Below are 18543 nucleotides of genomic sequence, written 5' to 3'. Positions count from 1 at the left end.
CTAACCAATTTATTTGAGCATAAGCTTCCATGAGCTACAGGAATGCATCCAATGAAGTGAGCTGTAGCTCATGAAAGCTTATGCTCAGATCAGTGGGTTAGTCTCTAAGGTGCCACAAGTCCTCCTTTCCATGAGCGTACGGTGCACTCTACAGACATACAGTGAGACACAGTCCCTGACGTTACAATCTAACATGGACCAGGTAAAACATGGGACAGTGGATCGGGTAAGGAGGCCAGTATAGGACAGATTCCTGCAGAAAGAAGATTGAGAAATGGCTCCAGAGACTGACAGCTGGAGCAGAAGACGTATGTAGGGGCAGCAGGACAGAAGACACGAGTCAGAAGTGGGCCAGATAGATGGAGGTAGCACTAAGGACAGAGGAGTGTGAAATGTTTGTGCACCATGAATTTGGAGTAGATGGAGCTGAGATCGAGGGATAGTACCTTTGACAATGAGGATGGAGGAGCCTTCTTCCAGACTCTAATCACATTAATGTAAATGTGAGACTTTGTTGTTCTCCGTCCCTGGAACAGGGTGGCCTGCTGTCAAACCAGAGATCATATGTAAAATTGAGCAAGAAGAAGAGCCATGTGTTGGAGACCCTCCACATCCCAGAGAGTGGGGGACCCCCCAAAGCTTCTGGGCAGGTGAGTAGTAGCAGGAGAATCCCAAAGGATGGGGGAGCTAGACAGAGAAGAGTTGGACATTCGAAGGGTGGCCTAATGAACAGGGCATTGGACTGAGAGTAACATTCATTAAAGGCAATGAGGGGCTGTGATGAAGCCTGTGTGTGTTGGAAGAGCATCCTAACTCTGTTAGTGTGTCGCCAGAATTCCTCCATGGCTGGAGCCAACTGTGACTTCCCAACAGGACTAATTAACTCATAGCCTGAGTCCCTCCCCATCCCCCACCGCTCCAGGTGCGAGAAAGTTACTGGCTTATACTGCCCTCCAGAGTTCCCGTTCCTGTGAGCTCACGTTCTGCGCTGGGGAAGGTGGGGTCAGAAGCTAGGCTGAATAAAATAGAAACATGACTGGCAGGAATCCCCGGTTTATAATCCTGACTGCAGGCTGGCCGGAGTGGCCGAAACGTGCTTTCTTAGGCCAGAAGAGCTCTGTTGAAATCACTGGGCTGCACCGGTACGACTGACAGCAGAATCTGTGTCTCCGCGGGGATTCTCTTTCAGGTCGTGGGAGCCAGACCCGTTTAGGTGAATGCAGCCGGCTTCCACTGGCTATTTCTTGGGCGGTAGAAACTTGGACATGATGGGAATGTCACTATAATTTGTGGGAAGAGAGGGGATTTCCAGAGTCTCACTGGGAACCCATTGGGATTCCCTCTGGAATGGGGGGTCTTGTTGAATGGGCAGTTTTTTTCCATCCTCAGCACCTGAAATAACATCTGGACTCTTCCCCCTGTCTTCTTTCCAGTAGATGATGGAATCAGGATTAAAAAGGAGGAGCAGGAGGAAGACACCGAGACCCCGGAACCTCCCAGTGCATTCTCGGGAAAGCTGGAGGAAGAGAGCAGCCCACCGCGGTGTGTGAAGAAGAAGAGCAGCCTGGCTCAAAGCAAATCCCGCCAGAAGCTGCGAAGCCACGTGGCCAATGCTCAGGACAAACCCCCGAGGGCTCCTCCCCCAAAAGCCTCTCTAAAGAAGATTCCCCCGACGTGTCCAGAGTGCGACAAAAGCTTCAAGAGTAACACGGCCCTGACCATCCACGAAAGGAGTCACACAGGGGAGCGGCCCTTTAAATGCCCTGAGTGCGGGAAGGGCTTCCCATCCAAGGGGGACCTGAAGAGACATCAGAAAACCCACGTGGGGAAGAAGGATGCTGCCCCCGAGAGAGGGAGGAGCCTTCCTGAGAAGCTGCAGCTCCTCAGGCACCAGAGAAGCCCTCAGGCACCCAAGAGGCCGCACACGTGCGCTCAGTGCGGGAAGAGCTTCAACAAGAGCCGAGACCTCCGAAAGCACCAGCGCACCCACACGGCGGAGAGGCCGTTTCTCTGCCTGCAGTGCGGGAGCAGCTTCCGGCTCAAGCAGATCCTTGTGTCCCACCAGAAAGTGCACAGGGGAGTGAAGCCATTCCAGTGCTCGGACTGCGGGAAGAACTTCAGCCAGAAGCACCATCTCTTGAGCCACCAGCGCACCCACACCGGGGAGAAGCCCTTCTCCTGCACTCAGTGCGGGCACAGGTTCAGCCAGAAGCACCATCTAATCAGCCACCAGCGCATCCACACGGGGGAGCGGCCTTTTGCCTGCACCGAGTGCGGGAAGAGCTTCAAGGACAAGAAAACCCTCATCATCCATGAGCGGATCCACACAGGCGAGAGGCCCTACAGGTGCAACGAGTGCGGGAAGACCTGCAGCCAGAAGCAGCACCTGAAAAGCCACCAGAGGGTCCACAGGGGCAAGAGGCCACGTGGCGAAGGGGGGGAAGGCCTGGAGGATGGGGTGGGTTTCTGCCGCCAGAAGGTCCAGGCAGAGGAGAAGCCGTATCAGTGTGCGGAGTGCGAGAAACGGTTCCGGGACGAGCGGATAATGCTGGCGCACCAGAGAACCCACACTGAGCAGGCGCCGCTGAAGAGCACCCGGACAGGCGCCAGTCGGAGCCCACAGCCCGTGGTCCAGCAAAAGCCCTTCGCCAGCACCCCACAGTGCAGGGCAAACGAGAGCCAGAAGCCGCCTCTTAGAGCCCGCCAGGGAACCCCGGCTGGAAAGAGACCTTTTGTGTGCAATGAGTGTGGGAAGAGGTTCGTGCAGAGCAGACACCTTGTGCGACATCAGAGGAGCCACACGTGAGAGAGAACCATTTGTGTGGGTGGAACGTGGCAAACGCTCTGTCTGGGAGTTGGGATCTGACAAGACGCAGGAGTGAAGCGCCATGAGCTCTAACTGAGGCAGAACTGCTCCTGGGAGACAGCATGTCTTCAGAGGCCAACAGAAGCTACCTTCCAACCTGGGTGTGCAAAAGTGGCATTTATGACACACAAACTCAACTCCCCAGGCCTATCCTTGCCGTGGGACCTTGCTGAAAAACAACTGACGTGTCAGTCTCCTCTCCAGAGTACGAATATTCTACAAGCAACTGGATTGGCCTCCTAAATGTATTGGTTGTTTGGCTGCCTAGTAAAAACACTAAAATATCTTAACCAAAATATAAATAAGTGCCCCATTACCTACGTTAGCTTTCTAATTACAGTAGAACCGTGCTACTTTGCACAAGTGTCTGTGAAAATTGATGAATCTTGCAAATGAGACGCTCAGCGTATCATCAAAGAGCAAGGACACCGCCTTGTAATGAACATGGTTCATTTATTCGGGCATGACATTTAGGTTTATTTATGCTATAGTCTATTAGGAAGTGCTCTGCGGTGTACTTTGCGAAAGTGAGGAAGTGTGAATCATATGAGAACTCACTGCACCACTCGATCAGATCTTGGCAGAAAATTGTGGCAAAGCTGTCTTTTTTTCATTTGTTCAGTGACGTAATTAGCAATGGTCTGCTGTGTCTGCTTTGATTTTATCCTTCCCATATAAATCACAGACCATTGTATTGTAGCAGGTATTAGCACTAAGATGCTAGTCCTAGTCACATTAAAGTCCCTATGGAATGCCGCAGCATGCTGAATAAAATCCATGTTAATACACACACAAGAGCTGGGGAGGTTTTTCTCTCTAATTAATAAATTAAAAGCTTCTAAAAATGGCAGATGCCCTGTGAGGTGCATGCCATTCCTTGGCAGTCCTGCACTTCTCCTTCCACCTGGCACACTGCTCCTACCCATCCATATCTCTCTTGTGCCCTGAACCCAAGTGTCTGGTGTGTCCATTTCCTGTCCTTTAAAGCTATTTCTCCTGCCAGTTTCCTATCGCCATACAGCAGTGGATTCTCTATGCTCTTCAAGAGTTGGATCCCTTTAGGGATAATCCAGTCCCACTGATTTGACTTTAACAGGAGTCAGAGTGGGCCCGTTGGGTGTGGGAGCGAGATCTTGGGGTGACCACCATCTCCCCGTGACTTGTGGAGGTGCCACCCGAGGCCGGACTGACAGCTGACGTCGCTGCCTCCCCAGTGTTCTCTCCAAGAGAGTTAACGGGCAGGTTTTCCCCCCAGAACCCATCACTTCGACCAGCGGTCCTCAGACTGCAGCTCGCGAGCCTCAAGCGGCTCCTCCCTGTGTCTCCTGCGGCTCTTTGCAGGCCACGGTGTGAAACGTGGTGTGACGGAATTACCAACCCATCAGGAGACTTCTACTGTCTTATCAACCAATTCGGTTGTCAGCCTGCTCTAAGTCAGTAACTTATTTGCTGTGAGAATAATTATATATAAAACCAAGCGTCCCCCGTCGGTCACGCTGCGGGGGCCCTTGTGGGTCAAGCTGATCGCTAATTTGGCTCCTGGACCACTAAGTTCTGAGTATCGCGGGCCTAGAAACGTCAGTCCATCTGCTGCAGGTATTTCTGCTGTTCGGTATTTGTGGTGGCTTCTTGCCTGGGCCCCTGTGGGTTTGATAATCATCTGGCTGCTTCAGGGAGATGTAGGTACAAAACGTAGCCTCGGTGTAATGAACCCACTTCCCTGTTGCTTTTTAGTTTAAATGAACCAACAGGTTGCGGGGTTCAGTCCATCCCCTGCAGTGCTGAAATCCAAACCGCAGCGGCACTGTGAGGGCAGGAAGTGAAATGGACGGCAAACGGGAACGCTTCTAGCAAAGCAAGCTGTCTACTTCCACGTCCCAAGAAGACTGAAGTGCAAAACATGAACAAAACCCAGCCTCATTCATGAGGAGCCAAAGGAGATGGTTTCATTTTTTCTGCGTGAATACTAAGAGCAGAGTTTTGTGTATGTATTATGTTGACGGTTTCCCTTTAATAGGTCATGTGGCATATTCTCCCTGGAGACTAGTCTGGCCATCAAAAGGCCAGCCATCAAAAACACGGATGTCGACAAAAAAGTCTCAGTGCAGAGTGGGGTGCCGGCGGGAGGGGCTTAGCCGGGTTGGAGGGGGACCGAGTCAGGGAACGCAGCTCTGTTCTCTGAAAGCGGATGCCTGAGTGAGGAGACAGGCAGCGAGTGCTGCCGTGGGGATTCAGTGAATGTACCTTAGGCGCAGTTCTGCATGCTCTGTGTTGTGGGGGCCGTTCGTAACGGTGTAGCGCTGTAACGTCTCTATGTGGTCTTGCTTTTGCTTTCTTTTTCCTTCAAAAGAACAATTAAAATAATATAAACTTAAAGTGAGTGTGTCAGCTGGGGCCTCACCAGCCATGCTCTCCGAGGGCACGCGGTAAGGGCCAGGAGGTGGCTGGCGGTAGCGCAGATCCCATTCTCTGTCCCACAACAGGAGCAGGTGAGAGGCAATAAATGGGAGAAGGGCTGCTTTGCAGGAGTCCAGGTCAATGTACAATGGGCATGGAGGCCAGTCCTGAAAAGTGCAGGTGGTGGCCAGGCCGAGCACTGCAGAACGGATAAACTAGATCAGTGGTCCTCAACCCGGGGTCTGGGGCCCCCTATGGGGCCTCGAGCAGGTTTCAGGGGGCCACCAAGCAGGGCCAGCATTAGACTCGCTGGGGCCCAGGGCAGAACGCCGAAGCCCCTTTGCATGGGGCCGAAGCCCAGGCCCCTGAGCCCTGCCACCCAGGGCGGAAGCTGAAGCCTGAGCAATGTAGCTTCATGGGGGCACCTGTGGCGTGGGGCCCCAGGCAAGGGCCCGGCTTGCTACCCCCTAACTCTGGCCCTAGCTTTTATATGAGAAAACCAGTTGTGGCCCAGGTGGGCCATGGAGATTTTATAGTATGTTGCGGGGGCCTCAGAAAGAAAAAGGTCTCTGACCCCCATCAGACAGACCACTCCAAGGAAAGCCAGGTGATTAACCAGACATGCTGAGCACCACTGTTCGATCAGGCAGCTTTCTACTGCACCCCTCCTATGCCGGCTGCATGGGTCCCAGGGGCCAGCGGAGCAGTGGGAATCGGTGAAGAGCTGGCTGGCTGCAGGATGCTGATTCGTTCTGTTTCCAGCTTCTAGATTGCAGCTACAGCGACATCAAATATTTCCCTAGTGTTACTTTTCCATAAAGCAAATTGCTCTTGTCGTAACTGCAGTTTAGCCTGGGATCAAGCCTGGGCAGCGGTGCAAGGGGAATCCATTTCTTACTGGTACGGAGGGAGCCATGGGGGGCACGTGACCCTCCACGTGACTCTGCCCTGCCCCCAGCCTGGGGACCCCACGCTCTCCCCGTCCCCTCCCCATGATCCATCCCCCCTTACCTGGGGGCGGGGCTCTGTCCTCCTCCCGCTGCGCCTTCGGAACCACGGTGGTGAAAGGAGCCGAACGTGGGGCCACGGGGCAGTGCCACGGCTGCAGCTCCTCTGGCACGGCTCTATCGCCCCCAGCCCTTCCCCGCAGGGCCTCCTCCGTCTGGACAGCAGCCGGCCCTGCCAGAGGACAGGCTGGGGGTGGCCCAGCAGCCGTGCCGGAGGAGCTGGCAGCGTGGGGCCACCCGGTGCCCTGATGTTCTCCTTGCCCCGCTGCGGTCAGGGCCCTCCCAGGAACTGCAGCGGGGAAAGCAGCAGAATCCTGACAGCAACGCCGGCGGCTGCACTGTCCCTGCCCTGTCCTCCGGCCAGGCCGCTGCAGACGGAGGAGCCCTGCGGGGAAGGGCTGGGGGCGGTTCAGCTGCCCGCCCAGTGCCCTGCTGCTCCTCTTTCCGGAACGCCATACCTGCTGTAAATATCTTGCTGCTACGGCGGACCGGACCGCCCTACCTGCACTGCTGAGCCTGGGAAAAATAATGGAAAAGCTGAGGAGGGGTTGAGTTGATTAAAGAATTAAAGGTTGTGAATATAATTAATGCCAGACAGCACGGTTTTATGGAACATGGGTCTTGTCCAACAACCTGAGTACATAAGGACAGCCACACTGGGTCGCACCAAAGGTCCATCTAGCCCAGTCTCCTGTCTTCCGACCGTGGCCAGTGCCAGGTGCTTCTGGCAGTCAGAGGTTTGGTGACACCCAGAGCATGGGGTGGCATTCCTGCCCATCTTGACTAATAGCCATTGATGGACCTATCCTCCAGGAACTTGTCTAATTCTTTTTTGAACACAGCTATACTTTTGGCCTTCACAACATCCTCTGGCAAGAAGTTCCACAGCTTGACTGTGCGTTGTGTGAAGAAATACTTCCTTTTGTTTGTGTTAAGCCTGCTGCCTGTTCATTTCATTGGGTTGCCCCTAGTTCTTGTGCTATGAGAAGGAGTAAACAGCACTTCCTTATCTACTTTCTCCACACCAGTCATGATTTTATAGACTTCTATCATACCCCCCCAACCCCCGTCATCTCCTTTCCAAGCTGAAAAGTCCCAGTCTTATTAATCTGTCCTCATATGGAGACTATTCCATCCCCCTAATCATTTTGTTCCTCTTCTTTGCACCTAAGATATTGAATTCTTTGATGAGATTACAAATTACTATGTAAACGTTAGACTTTTATAGGAGATTTGACTTAGTACCACATGGCACTCTTATTAAAAAATAGCACTATACAATGTCAACAGAGCACATGTTAACTGGTTTAAGAACTAGCTAACTGACAGATCTCAAAAAGTAGCCATCAATGGGGAATCAGCAGCAAATGGGGGTGTTTCTAGTGAGGTTCCACAGGGATCAGTATGAGGCCCCACACTATTCAACACTTTCATCGGTGATCTGCAAGTAAATATAAAATCCCGGTTGATAAAATCTGTGGATAACAGAGGTTGGCAGGAGGACAACAGGGCAGTCACACAGTGCGATCTGGATCACTTGCTTAAGTGGGCCCATTCAAACCAAATGCATTTTACTACAGCCAAAGGAAAAGTCTTATACATGCAGGAGCAAGGAACGCGGACCCCACCTACAGATGGGGGAACAGGATCCTGACTCTGAAAAGGGTCTAGGGGTGAGAGTGGACAAGAGACTGAACCCGGGCTCCCAGAGTGTTGCTGTGGCAAACAGGGCTAATGCGGCCCTTGGATGTATAAACGGAGGAGTGGTGAGTGGGGCAGGCGGGGGATTTTACACTGGTACACAGCACTGGTGAGACTGATGCTGGAATACTGTGTCCAGTGCTGGTGTCCACATTTCAAAAAGGGTGTTGGGCAGAAAAGAGCCACAAAAACGACTCAGCTGAAGAAAATGTGAGAGACTGAAAGAGTTCCATCTCTTTATGGAAAGGAAGCCTGAGCAGGGACTTGGTTACAGCCTGGAAGTACCTTTCTGGGGAGAAAACACCAGGTACCTAGCGGGCTCTTTAATCCTGCAGAGAGAATCATCACAAGAACTAATGGCTGGAAGCTGAAGCCAGACAAATTCAAATGAGAAATGAGACATGCATTTACAACAGTGAGAGGCTTAACCCTGGAAACAAAGGGTCAAGGCAGTGGTGGATTCTCTAGTTCCTGATGTCTCCAGATCCAGACGGCCTGCCTTGTGGGAGACAGACAATAACATACAAGCGGCAAAGAGTCCTGTGGCACCTGATAGACTAACAGACGTATTGGAGCAGGAGCTTTCGTGGGTGAATACCCCCTTCGTCGGATGCATGTGATGTCTGTTAGTCTATAAGGTGCCACAGGACTCTGCCGCTTTTACAGATCCAGACTAACATGGCCACCCTCTGATGAATAACATACAAGTTATTGCATTGCATTTAGTAAAATACAAGTTACCAGGTCAATACAGAGGTAACTGGATGGTGTTTAATGGCCTGTGAGATGCATGAGGTCAGACTAAGATTGGTGGTTTTCAACCTGTGGTTCGTGGACGCCTGGGGGGGCTACAGAGTGTCTAAGATTTCCAAAGAGGCGCGCACCTCCATTCGGAATTTTTTAGGGGGCCACAAATGAAAAAAGGTTGAAAACCACTGGACTAGCTGCTTGAATGGTCCCTTCTGGCTTTAACATTAACCAACCTTTACCACTGCTCCTGCTAGCCCCAGCTACACAGCGCTGGCCGGACTGGTGGGGGAGACAGAACCAGTCTAACACTCCCCCGATCTAGCCCTCAGTCCACTCTGACATGGCACCACGATTCAGTCACGTCGCTCAGCCCCAGTTCTACAGGGGCCACCCAACGCACATTGTGCCACAGACTCCCAACAGTTGGGGAAGTTCAGAGGTGAATCTGGATCCAATCTCCACAGCTCCAGCTCGAAGTGAAATAACTCTGCTTCTCCAGCCCAGGATCTCAGGGCACTGGACAGAAGTGAATACAGTGAGAGCTTCAGAAGCCACCACTCTCCTCTGAGTGCTATGAGAAAGGTCAGTATTATCTCCGTTCTACAAGCGGGAAACTGAGACACAGAGAGGTGATGTGAGTTTCCCATGGTCATCTAGCAAGAGCGTGGCAGAGCCAGAAAGAGAATCCAGATGTCCTGAGCCTGGTCTTGTATCTTTAACCACGAGACCATTACGATCTCAGCGTCCTGTCTCCAGAGCCTTCTACAAAGAAGGACCCTGCTGCATTTACAGTGCCGCAGCGCCCGACAGTGCAGCATGTGTGGTGGGTGCAGTCCTGCAAGGCTGGCTAAGGGAAGAGAAGATCCGGCCGCCCCCTGATGCCCTCCCTATGCCTAACCACATAATAATATCATCATCTTACTATTATGCATGCAATTGAGGCAGTACTAGGCACCAATTAAATTTCAGGCAACCACACTAATTTTTCATATTTTCATGAAATGTCTATATGTTCATTGTGTGCGGGAGAGGTTTGTACGTGCAACCGCGGTGTGTGTTGGGGGCACGTGGTGTGTTAACAAACCGTGGTGCATGGTTGCTTTCACTATTCTATCTGTGGGTAGCATGGATTGAAGTAGGTCTTTCTGTGTGAATTCAGAGGTGGCAAGATAACTGGACGGCCAAGAGTAAAGTATTCGGGTGGTTTATGGTCACTGGTGATTCGAAATTCTTTGTCATGGATGAAGAAGATTGTCTGAGATTTTCAACTTGTGTCACGAGAGGAGCAGCGTTAAGGTTGTTTTGATGGTGTGTTTGTATTTGAGAGTGGTGGAAGAGGCACCTGTGTGGAACGGGGCTGGGTGAAGCTGGAACAGTCTAAAAGTTGTTCTGTGAATGATACGATTTATGTTAGAATAGCACCTAGCAGCCCTAGTCATGGGCCAGGAGCTCAGTGTGCTGCGCACTGTACAAACACAGACCATAAAGGCAGTCCCTGCCCCACAGAGCTGACAATCTAGATGTAAGACAAGAGACACCAGATGGCTACAGACCATGAGAATGGCCACACTGGGTCAGACCAATGGTCCATTTAGTCCAGTGTCCTGTCTTCTGACAGTGGCCAGTGCCTGATGCTTCCAAGGGAATGAACAAAACAGGGCAATCATTGAGTGAGCCATCCTCTGTCGTTCAGTCCCAGCTTCTGGCAGTCAGAGGTTTAGGGACACCCAGAGCATGGGGTTGCATCCCTGCCCATCCTGGCTAATCGCCATTGATGGACCTACCCTCCAGGAACTGATCTAGTTCTTTTTTTAACCCCATTATGGTTTTGGCCTTCACAACATCCTCTGGCAACGAGTTCCACAGGTTGACTGTGTGTTGTGTGAAAAAATATTTCCTTTTGTTTGTTTTAAACCTGCTGCCCCATTACTTTCATTGGGTGGCCCCTCATTCTTGTGTTATGAGAAGGAGTAAATAACACTTCCGTATTCACTTTCTCCACTCCATTCATGATTTTATAGTCATAGAATATCAGGGTTGGAAGGGACCTCAGGAGGTCATCTAGTCCTCTATCATATCCCCCCTTAGTCATCTCTTTTCCAAGCTGAAAAGCCCCAGTCTTATTAATCTCTCCTCATACAGAAGCTGTTCCATTCCCTTAATCATTTTTGTTGCCCTTCTCTGCACTTTTTCCAATTCTAATATCTCCTTTTTGAGATGGGGCGACGAGAACTACATGCAGTATTCAAGATGTGGCCATACCGTGGATTTATATAGAGGCAATATGCTATTTTCTGTCATATTAGCTATCCCTGTCCTAATGGTTCCCAACGTTCTGTTCACTTTTTTGACTGCCACTGCACATTGAGTGGATGTTTTCAGAGAACTATCCACAATGACTCCAAGATTTCTCTCTTGAGTGGTAACAGCTAATTTAGACCCCATCATTTCATATGTAGAGTTGGGATTATGTTTTCCAATGTGCATTACTTTGCATTTATCAGCATTGAATTTCATCTGCCATTTTGTTGCCCAGTCACCCAGTTTCATGAGATCCCTTTGTAGCTCTTCGCAGTCTGCTTGGGACTTAACTATCTTGAATAGTTTTGTATTGTCTGCAAACTTTGACACCTCACTGTCTGCCCCTTTTTTCAAGATCATTTATGAATATGTTGAACAGCACAGACCCAAGTACAAATCCTTGGGAGGCCCTGCTATTTACCTCTCTCCACTGTGAAAATTGACCATTATTCCTACCCTTTGTTTCCTGTCTTTTTTTCAGTTATTGATCCACGAAAGGACCTTCCCTCTTATCCCATGACTGCTTACTTTGCCTAACAACCTCTGGTGAGGGACCTTGTCAAAGGCTTTCTGAAAGTCCACGTACACTATATCCACTGGATCACCCTTGTTCCCATGTTTGTTGACCCCCTCAAAGAATTCTAGTAGATTGGTGAGGCATGATTTCCCTTTACAAAAGCGGTGTTGGTTCTTCCCCAACAAATCACGTTCTTCTATGTGTCTGATCATTCTGTTCCTTACTGTTGTTTCAACCAATGTGCCTGGTACTGAAGTTAGGCTTACTGGCCTGTAATTGCCAGGATCGCTTCTGGAGTCTTTTTTAAAAATTGGTGTCACATTAGCTGTCCTCCAGTCATCTCAGTGATAGGTTACATACCATAGTTAGTAGTTCTACAATTTCAAGTGTGAATTCCTTTGAAACTCTTGGGTGAATATCATCTGGTCCTGGTGACTTATTACACTTGAATTTATCAATTTGTTCCAAAACCTCTTCTATTGACACCTTAATCTGCAACAGTTCCTCAGATTTATCACCTGCAAAGAATGGCTCAGGTGTGGGAATCTCCTCACATCCTCAGCTGTGCAGACAGATGGAAAGAATTCATTTAGCTTCTCCTCAATGGCCTTGTCTTCCCTGAGTGCTCCCTCAGCACCTCGATTATCCAGTAGCCCCACTGCGGGCCTCCAGCTTCTGATATACTTTTAAAAAATTGCTGTTAATTTTTGTGTCTTGCTAGTTGTTCTTCAAATTATTTTTTGGCCTGACTAATTATACTTGCCTGGCCAGAGTTTATGCTCCTTTCTATTTACCTCACTAGGATTTGACTTCCAATTTTTAAAAAATGTCTTTTTGTCTCTAACCGCCTCTTTTACTCTGGTGTTTCGCCATGGTGTCATTTTTTATTTTTATTTTTATTTTGGTCCTCTTACTGCTTTTTTTTATTTGGGGTGTATAGATATAGTTTGAGCCTCTATTATGGTGTTTTTTTAAAAAGTTTCCATGCAGCTTGCAGGCATTTCACTCTTGTGACAGTTCCTTTTAATTACCGTTTAACTAGCCTCCTCGTTTTTGTGTAATTCCCCTTTTTTTAAGTTGAATGATACTGTGGTGAGTTTCTTTGGTATTTTCCTCCTACTAGGATGTTAAATTTAACTACATTATGGTCACTATTACTGAGCAGTTCAGTTCTGTTCATCTCTGGGACCAGATCCTGTGTGCCACTTAAGATCAAATCAAGAATTGCCTCTCCCCTTGGGGGTTCCAAGACTAGCTGCTCTAAGAAGCTGTCGTTAATGGTGTCTAGAAATTTTATCTCTGCATCCCGTCCTGAGGTGACACGTACCCAGTCCATATGGGGATAGCTGAAATCCCCCATTATTGTTGGGTTTTCTGTTTTTGTAGCCTCTCTAATCTCCCTGAGCATTTCACAGTCACTAACACCATCCTGGTCAGGTGATCGGAAGTATATTCCTACCGCTATATTCTTATTACTAGGGCTTGGAATTTCTATCCATCGAGATTCTATGGTACAGTCTGATTCCTTTAAAGATGTTTACTATATTTGACTCTATGATTTCTTTCACACACAGTGCCACTCCCCCACCAGCATGACCTACTCTTTCCTGTCTGGTCTTCACTAGAGGTCGTCCTCAGTGGAGTTAGAGGTGACTGGATCTTAGCCCTTAACTGAGCGCTTGCTCAGCCCTTCACTGAAAGGGCCAAAGAGCTTTTCTCCACAGTGGGTTTCAGGGGCTCCGTTAATCAGCTGTTACCGAAACCAGATCATAGCCTTTTAACCGGTTTGAATAAAACTCCTTCCTCTTTTCATTCCTCACTCTCGCTTCCTTGGTGTTTTGATGCCATCGCCCGACAGCGCGTCCAGGACCCCAGGGCCGGCCAGCCCGGCTGCACAGCGTCCCGGCAGCAGAAACACGCCTCGGGCCTCCTGCTCCCTCCCAGAGAAGCGAGACACGTGCACAAGCCCCGCTCCCCCGGGGCAGGTCCCCCTCGGGCCGTGTGGAAGCGGCGGGCGGGTACGAGATGGGACGGAGGGGCTTTCCCCGCTGCAGCAGCCCCGTCCCCAGGCAGGCGCCTGCGCTGCGCAGGGCCCCGGGGTGCGACCCTCGCTGCCGGCCGCCGGCCAGCCTGGGCGCGGGGCCCTGCTCGGCCCCAGCCGGGGAGCTCCGGGGCCAGGCGGGGGGAGGCGGCGCCGCGCTACGGGCTGCCGGGAGCTGTAGTTTTTTCTCCCTCCCGCCGCAGGGGGATGCCCGGGTCCCCCCGCGCGGCGCCCCGGGAGAGCCGGAGACCTGCGCGCCCGAGCTCCGGCGGCGCCCCGGGGCCCGCTGCCCCCGCGCAGCGCAGCGCAGCCCCCGCGCCCCGCGCAGCGCATCCTGCGCCCGGACCGCTCCCAGCCGGGGCGCGCCGCCCTCGGAGCCCGGAGCTCGCCGCGCTTTGTCCGACGCGCCTGCCCGGCCGAGCCCGGGGGACGATGCCCCGCGGGGGCCGGGCGCAGGTAGGCGCCGGCGCGGCCCGGCTCGGGGCGCAGGGAGCGGGGCGCTGCGCTCCCGGGGCCAACTGCGCAGCGGTAGCGCGGTGACAATGGGAGCCCGGGGCCGAGCCGGGCCGGGCCGCGCCAACAGCCCCGCCCGCGGTCTGTAGCCACCTTAGGGACCGCAGCCCCTGTGTGCCCCGCCCGGCCCAGCCCGGGGGGCGCTGGGTGGGTGAACCCGCCTGGGGCTCGGCTCTCGGGGCCGGCCCGCTGTGGGTGGGGGCCCCGGGGGGGGGCGGTGTCCCCGCAAGCCCAGGGGAAGCCGAGACCGAGGGGCAGGGGGGCGCTGGGGGATCTGCGTTGGGCTCCCTTGGTTTAGCCTCGTATTACGGCCCGGGGAAGGGGGTAAAGGGCAGGGAAGCCGCAGCCTGCTGTTCCCGGACCCGCCGGGCCGGCTGCGGAGGGGACAGAGACAGGCCAGGCCCTGGGGAAATACAGCTAACAAGGCTGCGCCTGGGAAACGGCCGGGATCCCCCCGAGACCCCGAACTTTCATGGGCCGGGGGCGGCTTGCGACCCCTCCACGCCAGCAGAGGCCGAGGGGTGCCCTGGGCAGCAAATTGGACAGGGACGTGCCATGGCTAGGGGGCCCTGGCAGGAAAGGCCAGTGCTGTTTGGAGCTGCATCTGCAGAGGCCTCTGGTCTGGGAGCCCAGGAAGGGGCCGTGCATCCCTTCGTGGCGCGGGTGGGGTCGCGCTGGGCGCCGCGCCAGGGAGACCCCCTCCGAGAGTCCCACAGAAGCAACACCAAATTATTCAGAGGCTGAAGGAAAGATTTTAATGCACGAACTCGGGCGTGTGGAAAGGACGATGGAGGAGGGAACGTGGTGCCAGTCTGCAGAGTGTGGGCCTGACGCAGGAAGAAGTGTTCAGACTGCACCAAGACAATCTGGACTCACAGGCCTCAGGGGTTTCTCTACAGACGAGAAAGGGCTCTTTGATCTAAAGGCAGAAGGAAAGCCAGTGGCTGGACGCTGAAGGTCGGTCGATACATTCAGGCTAGAAATAAGATGCAATTTCTGAGCAATGTGGCAATTAACCAAGGGAATAATTTACCAAGGGACGTGATGAATTCGCCATCACTTGAAGTCTTTAAATCAAGACTGGATGGCTTTCTAGTAAATATGCCCTAGCTCAACCACAAGATATGGGCTTGATGCAGAAATCACTGGGAGAAGTTCTCTGGCCTATGTTGTGCAAGAGATCGGGCTAGATGATGAGACTGGTCCCTTCTGGCCTTCCAAACGATGAATCTGTGAAAAAATCCTGCCCAAGAAACTCAATGGCTTTTTAAAAACCAATGACTAGCCATAGGGGATGAAGTAGTTATAAATCCAGATGCATTTTAGTTGAGAGTGTGAAATCTTAGGTGAAAAATTAATTTGCAATGACTCAGCTAGAAGCACACGTCGTGTGGACAGAAAACTGCTTTGAACCCCGCAAACATAGGGCAGTGATAAGCCCTAGTGCACCGATAGGGACTTCTGAAATTAGACCTTTAGGCTGAGATTTTCAAAGCTGCCTATGGGATTTAGACCCAGAGTCCCCACTGGGAGCTGTGTGCCTCCATGAGATGCACCAGCAGGAGAATCGTCTCCATGAGGGAAGTGCTGGAAGCCCTGGTGCTCGGCACATTTCAAACTGACTTAGACAAAGCCCTAACCAGCATCGCCGGGTCACTCCTGCAGCCCTTACTGGGGAGAACTGCCCTGGATTTCAGCGGAAGTTTTGTCTGAACCCAGACTGCAGGACCTGCCCTGGGTGGTGGCCAAGACTGGACTGGCAGAGGAGGCCAGGTGCTACACAACCTCATTTCTGTTCATTTGTGTGGCCGTGCAGGATGATTTGTACACATATAAATTAGAATGAGGTTGATACTGTGGCTCTGAGTCTGTGTCCCGCTGTCTCTTGTGTGGTCGTTTACACCTGGGCCAAGCGGGCGTGTAAAGCCACGCGGTCGGAGCAGTTCCATCTTACGCCCATTGTGCACTCCCTTTGCAAACGGTTACACTGGGGCAGGGCAATGGAGAGTCGGACCCTGGGCCTGGCAGAGATTCTGCTGGCTGATAAAGCCAGCCAGGAGACACAGTGAACTCTGGAGTGAGGGAGCTATTGCCAGGCTAATGGGCCTTACTCAGGTGAGTCAGTTCCCACCATGCTTCAGCTTCCCCATCTGCAAAACAGGGACTGTGCTACTTGCTAACGGGAGTGCTTTGGGATCGCTAGATAAAGAGCGCTCCACCTGTTACTAGAAAAGGAGGACTTGTGGCACCTTAGAGACTAACAAATTTATTTGAGCATAAGCTTCCGTGAGCTACAGCTCACTTCATCGGATGCATCCTGCTGATCATGAATAAAGAGGGATGTTTGCTCCGAAACACCCAGGCTGAAGGGACGATCTTCGGGAAAAGTCCAAAGTATTAAAAAAATAAATACTGCAGCTGATCAGGAAGGGCCAGAGATCTTGATGCAGAAACGTTTATGGAACCAACTTCCCTTTGCACAGAATCAAAAGAATTATTTGAAAGCCGCCAGCTCCCTTTGCTGTGCTCAACTGCAATATGGAGCAAGGAGGCAGTGAGCTTAACCAAACGGTTCCGAGGTGGGGACCGTGTGGACGAAGCCCTGACACTAAGCAGAAGTGCTAATGGAGCGGTGTTTCCGTAGAGCGCCCAGCCCCAGGCGTAACTGGAATGGGCCCTCCTGTTACAAGAAAGGGAGGTGCGCGGGCCCTTGGGTGGAATTCCCTGGGCCTTGCCTTGTCATGGACGCTTGTGGAAAGTGGATGCAAACCACGGCCACACTGCTGGGAGCTGGAAGTCGTCTTTCCTTGTGGGCTTTTCCGCTCGCTTGATTGAACCACTCTAAAGCCCGTGTCTGGGGCCCTCAGCAGCCCGGAAGGTCTCCGGCAGTTTATTTGCTGGGCTGGGGCCTGGACCAGCCAGGTTAAACAGGACACAAGTGGGGTGAACCTGGCCATTCATTAATATACGAAGGGCATTTTGGAGGCAGCCGCTGCTATTGTTAATATTTCCGAGAGGGCAGCGCTCACAATGCGCCGGGCACTGTGCACGCAGAGAGGAGGAGATGGGCCATGTCTAAAAGGCATGCTGTGAACCCTTATCAGCCCCCTTTGCGGCATGGCTGATGTAATGTCCTCCTCTGTAACTCATGGAGCTCCAGCACTCGTGAGCCCGCTTCTGACCTGCTGTGTTTTCTAACCCGGTTGATCCGTGCGTAGCCGACATTGTTTCTGATCAGACACACGTGTAAAACGGTCTCGGTTAGCGCTGTGGCTCAGACACATGGAATATCCCCAGCCTGGATGGCAGTCAGGGCTGCCGGTGGTGGGAGGTACTGAATGGGGCTGCTTGTTTTGCAGGTGCCGGTGGCATTTGAGGACGTCGCGGTCTATTTCTCCCTGGAGGAGTGGGCGGAGTTAGCAGAATGGCAGCGGGAACTGTACCGAGATGTGATGAAGGAGAATTACAAGCTCATCGCCTCTTTGGGTAAAGAGACACTTCTCCTCATGTTACCGAGAGCTGCGTGGTCTGTGTAAGGCTGGTTCCTGGCACTTTCAAGGATTCCCTCTCTCCCAAGAGTGGTAAAGGATTGTTATCCTGAAAGTTCGCAGACCCTTTGCAAATAGAAATGCAAAAAGCATTGTTCTTATGGAATTAATTTGCAGGTGCCCAGGAGAATCGGGAGCTCCTCCCACCCTCCCCAAACAGGAGAGTTTCAGGCCCCAAAACTCGTATATTCAATCCCCACAAACTCAGACCTGTGGAGCTGAGGTCCCTCTACGTATCCCTTACAAGAGCATCAGTGTCACAATTCAAACACAAACGTCACAAAACCAGGAAATGCAGAGTTCAGGGGACACTTCCCACACAGCCTTAACTCTGCCCTGTGAGGGGGACCAGCACCTTGTTGTTTTAGGGGTGGGGAATATTTTTCCTCTGAGAGACCTGGGTAAAGTACAAGAAAGTAATTAGGGGAAATCCCCATTGCATCATTAGCCCCTTTACATTGTGATTGTGCAGCAGGAAAGAAGGAGGCGGGGTTCAGTGTGATCTCCATCAGCCAGCAATCCAGTGGTGCTGCCCCACCCTCGTGGAGAGGAGGCCTGCACTGGAGTGGGGCCAGGCCCAGAGATAGGGCAGCTTTCGTTGGCGAGAGGGATAAGGTATTGTCATGCTCCAAGTGCCTCTTGGCATCCCAAATGGGCATCGTTCGAGGGATGTTTCTGACGACTAACACGGCTGTTACTCTGAAACCTGATTATAAAGAGAGGTTCCTATATTTCTCAGGCCACGTCTACACTATAAAATTAAGTCAATCTAACGTACATCGATGTACAGCGGCTGCAGTAATCTCCTCGCTTGTGTCGACACTTGGCTCCTTGCGTCAGCGGGGCGTGTCCGCACCAGGACCGCTTGGATCAGTTGTGCTGTCAGTGCGGGGCATTATGGG

The 18543-nt window shown here is 52.1% G+C and overlaps 2 protein-coding genes across 2 annotated transcripts in view; both read left to right on the top strand.

The window, feature by feature from the left end:
* GIMAP8 (GTPase, IMAP family member 8) overlaps nucleotides 1-18543 on the top strand; it is a 641187-nt gene that overhangs the window by 65923 nt on the left and 556721 nt on the right. The gene's annotated exons all lie outside the window — the stretch shown is intronic.
* LOC102939336 (zinc finger protein 268) overlaps nucleotides 1-18543 on the top strand; it is a 29667-nt gene that overhangs the window by 3319 nt on the left and 7805 nt on the right. The window contains exons 3-6 of the mRNA XM_043541896.1: nucleotides 537-650; nucleotides 1434-2803; nucleotides 13398-14036; nucleotides 17453-17579. Of these exons, the coding sequence (XP_043397831.1) occupies nucleotides 537-650; nucleotides 1434-2803; nucleotides 13398-14036; nucleotides 17453-17579 (2250 nt within the window). The remainder of the gene's footprint in view (nucleotides 1-536; nucleotides 651-1433; nucleotides 2804-13397; nucleotides 14037-17452; nucleotides 17580-18543) is intronic.

The sequence above is a fragment of the Chelonia mydas genome, chromosome 2 (genome assembly GCF_015237465.2).
Source record: "Chelonia mydas isolate rCheMyd1 chromosome 2, rCheMyd1.pri.v2, whole genome shotgun sequence".
Lineage (NCBI taxonomy): Eukaryota > Metazoa > Chordata > Testudines > Cheloniidae > Chelonia > Chelonia mydas.
This window is presented reverse-complemented; position numbering and strand designations above follow the sequence as displayed.